At 43.8% G+C, this 4,045-nt stretch overlaps 1 protein-coding gene across 1 annotated transcript; it reads left to right on the forward strand.

The window, feature by feature from the left end:
• Positions 1-1,790: 1,790 nt before the first annotated feature.
• On the forward strand, positions 1,791-2,744 carry TAS2R40 (taste 2 receptor member 40). The gene has a single exon (XM_070425084.1). It carries the CDS (start codon positions 1,791-1,793, stop codon positions 2,742-2,744), a length of 954 nt encoding a protein of 317 aa, XP_070281185.1.
• Positions 2,745-4,045: the final 1,301 nt, after the last annotated feature.

The following is a 4,045-nucleotide window of genomic DNA, read 5'->3' on the forward strand; positions in this document are numbered from 1 at the left end:
TGTGCTGAGGGGTGGGGGCAGCCAGGGAGAGGTCAATGGGGGAAAAAGGAGACATATGTAATACTTTAAACCAGTGGTTCTCAACCTTCTGGCCCTTCAAATACAGTTCCTCATGTTGTGACCCAACCATAAAATTATTTTCATTGCTACTTCATAACTGTAATGTTGCTACTGTTATGAATCGTAATGTAAATATCTGATATGCAGGATGGTCTTAGGCAACCCCTGTGAAAGGGTTGTTCGACTGCCAAAGGGGTCGCGACCCACAGGTTTAGAACCACTGCTTTAAACAATAAAGAATTTTTAAAAATCAATGCGGAAAATATCCTTGGGTGAAGATTAACAATAAATAAATAAATAAATAATTTTATAGTGGCAGAAGTAAGAGAAGTTATCGAAGATAAGAACTGTCATCAAATGTCAAGTCTTGGTGTCCACATGAACTTCCATTTCTCCATACAATGCTTTCTTGATTTTGCAATATATTCTTTGGTCTGGTGCTATTTTTATATAAGTATGACTGAATAATACAAGACAACTGTATAATAAAAATAAATCTGCATATGTAAAACTTTAGGCAATAATTAAAAATAAAAGAAGTAAAAATAAGTCTGACTTCTTTGAAAGAAAATGAATGTGGGGTAGGGAAATCTATTTTTATCATCCTTCCATTTATGTTATAAAAAACTATGATAGGGCACTCACACTGGCACAAGGCACAGGGCCAAGAAGACACAGGAATGTGCGGGCACCATGACAAGCTGGAAAGTGCATGCGTCTGGTTTTAGATGGGCAGTCACCATTCCACTGCAACCGATTCACCATGAGGACCCCATGTGGCCAAATCTTCTCATTTCCAAGAGAAGACAGATTTTTTTCCTGCATATATGTAATCTCCTAAATTTAAATGCTGCCCACTAAAAAATATAATAAGCGCTGGTGGACTAATGCTACCCAACATTTGACAGTACAAGATAAAACTTCACTGCAGAATAGGTGTGGCCAGGACTCATTGAACCCTCGCTGGGACTCTCAATCCTGGCTACGTAAAAATACAGCATGCCTGGGCCCTGGCTCAGATTCCAATTTACTACATCAGGAATGAGTCCTGGGTGCCTGTATTTTTTTTTTAAGCATCGAGTTCACTGTTTTACAGTCAGGATAATGTAGGGAATCAAATTTCAAGTTACAGTATTTTATCACATTTCCCAACTTCAACACCATGTTCAAAACACTCTGAAGCCTGCCCAGGCTGCCTCCTCCTGATTCTGAGTTCAAACAGTGATGTGATGTGGATACTAGTAAATTATAATTGGTGATATACACACAAACAATGAAAAAGTGACAATAGAGTCTTTCTCGGCTCTAATGAACCCTAATGGCATTCAGTTTTGGCAGGTAACAAACAGGTCTTGTGAGACAAGTAAAAAAGCCAAGAGAGCGCTAAGGCTCCTCACCTGGGACTCTTTGTCCTGTGAGGTGAGCATGAGCTTAAAGTAAATAAGGTAGGAAGGTGTTGGGCAGAAGCCTGTCTCAGCCTTTCCAGTGAGGCCTGAAAGCCCAAGACAAATGGATCTTCATGAAAAATGGACATAGCCAGTAACCAGAGCCTCGCATCATTTGCATGACAAGCCTCTAACCTGCAGTCATGTGACAAGCAAATGAAGAAAAATTAGAAAGAACCATTAACTGAGAAAAAAATTACAATAACACTGAGTGAGGGTCAGAAGATTGTGGAGCAGGTACCAGTTCTTGGCAAGGAAACCTGAAAGTCAGGGCCAAAGAGAACGATGACGGTGAACACCAATTACGCGGATGAAGACATGTCCAGGTTTAAAGTGGTCTTCATCTTGGTGGTCTCTGGAATCGAGTGCCTCACTGGCATCGTTGGGAATGGTTTCATCATGGCCATCCACGGGGCCAAGTGGGCCAGACGCAAAAGACTCCCCGTGGGGGACTGCATTGTGCTGATGCTGAGCTTCTCCAGGCTCTTGCTGCAGATTTGGATGATGCTGGAGAATGTGTACAGCCTACTATTCCGGGCCACTTACAACCAAAACACAGTGTATATACCTTTCAAAGTCATCGTCCTCTTTCTGAACTACTCCAACCTCTGGCTCGCCGCCTGGCTCACCATCTTCTACTGTCTGAAAATTGCAAACTTTACGCACCCTTTGTTCGTCACGATGAAGAGGAAAATCACAGTGCTGATGCCCTGGCTTCTGAGGCTGTCACTGCTCATCTCCTTGTGCTTCAGCTTCCCCTTAACTAAAGACATCTTCAATGTGTATGTGAATAGTTCCATTCCTATCCCCTCCTGCAACGCCACAGAGAAGACGTACATCGCTGAGACCAACGTGGTCAACCTGGTTCTTCTCTATAACCTGGGGATCTTCCTTCCTCTCGTCATGTTCATCCTGGCAGCCACCCTGCTGATCATCTCTCTCAAGAGGCACACCCTGCACATGAAAAGCAATGCCACTGGCTCCAGGGACCCCAGCATGGAGGCCCACTTGGGGGCCATCAGAGCTATCAGCTACTTTCTCATTCTCTACATTTTCAATGCAATTGCTCTATTTCTTTCCATGTCCAATGTCTTCGATACCTACAGTTTCTGGAATATTTTATGCAAGTTCATCATGGCCGCCTACCCTGCTGGTCACTCACTGCTGCTGATCGTGGGCAATCCTGGGCTGAGAAGAGCCTGGAAGCGGTTTCAGCACCGAGTTCATCTTCACCTGTAAGGACAGACTCTGTGGCTAGAACCCACAGGACCTGCTCCAACCAGTTCTGCCCTTTCCTCACCTAGACCTCTCTTCCTCACCCATTTTTTCTTCCCTAATCCTGCTCTGACACTCCTCCTAGGTAAATGAATCCTCTCATATGTGTGAAGCTCAATTTTTAACTCTGGATTCTCAGCAGAAGTAGCTACGCAACTCTAAGACACATTTGTGAAAGCTCCTTGATCTGTGCTCATTCGGATCCTGCCCTGAGTTCCTCTCCGCTTCCTCCTCCCTTGAGCCTTAAGAAGAGGGTGACTGCACATCTCCATTTGCCTGGGATGATCTTTGTTTGTGCCTAGTATCACTGAGCACCCTTTAATTCTCAAGGCTATATTGGTCTGGTCACCCTGCTTGAGGCACCTTACTAACCCACAGTTAAGAAAGAGGAGGGCGAGTGACTAGCCTAGTATGCCATCGAAGAGGAAATCAGAATACCTCCAGAGAAAGGGGTTCAGGGAAGAAAGGCTGGCCAAAAGTATCAAGTGCTATAGAAGTTTCAAGGAAAATGAAGAGTGAAGTAAAAAACTTGGGACTTGACTAAAAGGAGACCACATATACTATTAGGAGAGTGATAAAGTGGCATTCGGATTACAGGAGTTTCCAGAAAAGGTGATAAAAATAATCTCAGATGGTTGTTTGGAGATAAAGGTGAAATACAGGGTGGCAGGTGGATAAGTGGGTGGTCAAACCAATGCTTTATTTTTCCAGATAATAGGGCACAAAGTGAGAAGAGAGGAAAGGAAGAATGAAGAAAAAAGGGTGAAGTGTACGAGAAGCAGAAAGAACATAGAAAGAGGCCAGAGTTAAGGAAAGTCTATTTTGCTTTGCTCCTGACTCTGTGACACACACAGGCGACACCTGTGCCTCTGGCTTTACCGGTTCTGGGTCGCCTTAAGTAGCTGGTGGGGCAAGGGCAGGTTCCCTGGGAGTGGCTGTCTGAGGAGAACAGGACTCTTCACTGTCAGCCTTCAGCATGGCCTCCAAGGGCTGTTCACAAAATAAGACACCCCACCCCCAGGTACCTTGCAATTAGAAGGGTAGAATTTGGGGTTTTCTTGTGCTTGGCTGTTTTTAAAATCAGAACTACTGAGGAAAATGTAAAAAGAATGCTACTGATTGTGCCAAGCTTAAGTAGCTCCCAAATAAAAATGTAAGGTCATCGGCACAGACTAACACCCAAGCTCCTACTCTTAAACACATATTTCAGAGAGTCTTGGGACTTATTGAACTGGAAAGGAAAATATTTATGAAAACACATTATT

Source organism: Myotis yumanensis, unplaced genomic scaffold (assembly GCF_028538775.1).
Source record: "Myotis yumanensis isolate MYYU_CA2020_CCGP unplaced genomic scaffold, mMyoYum1.0.hap1 SCAF_9, whole genome shotgun sequence".
Taxonomy (NCBI): domain Eukaryota; kingdom Metazoa; phylum Chordata; class Mammalia; order Chiroptera; family Vespertilionidae; genus Myotis; species Myotis yumanensis.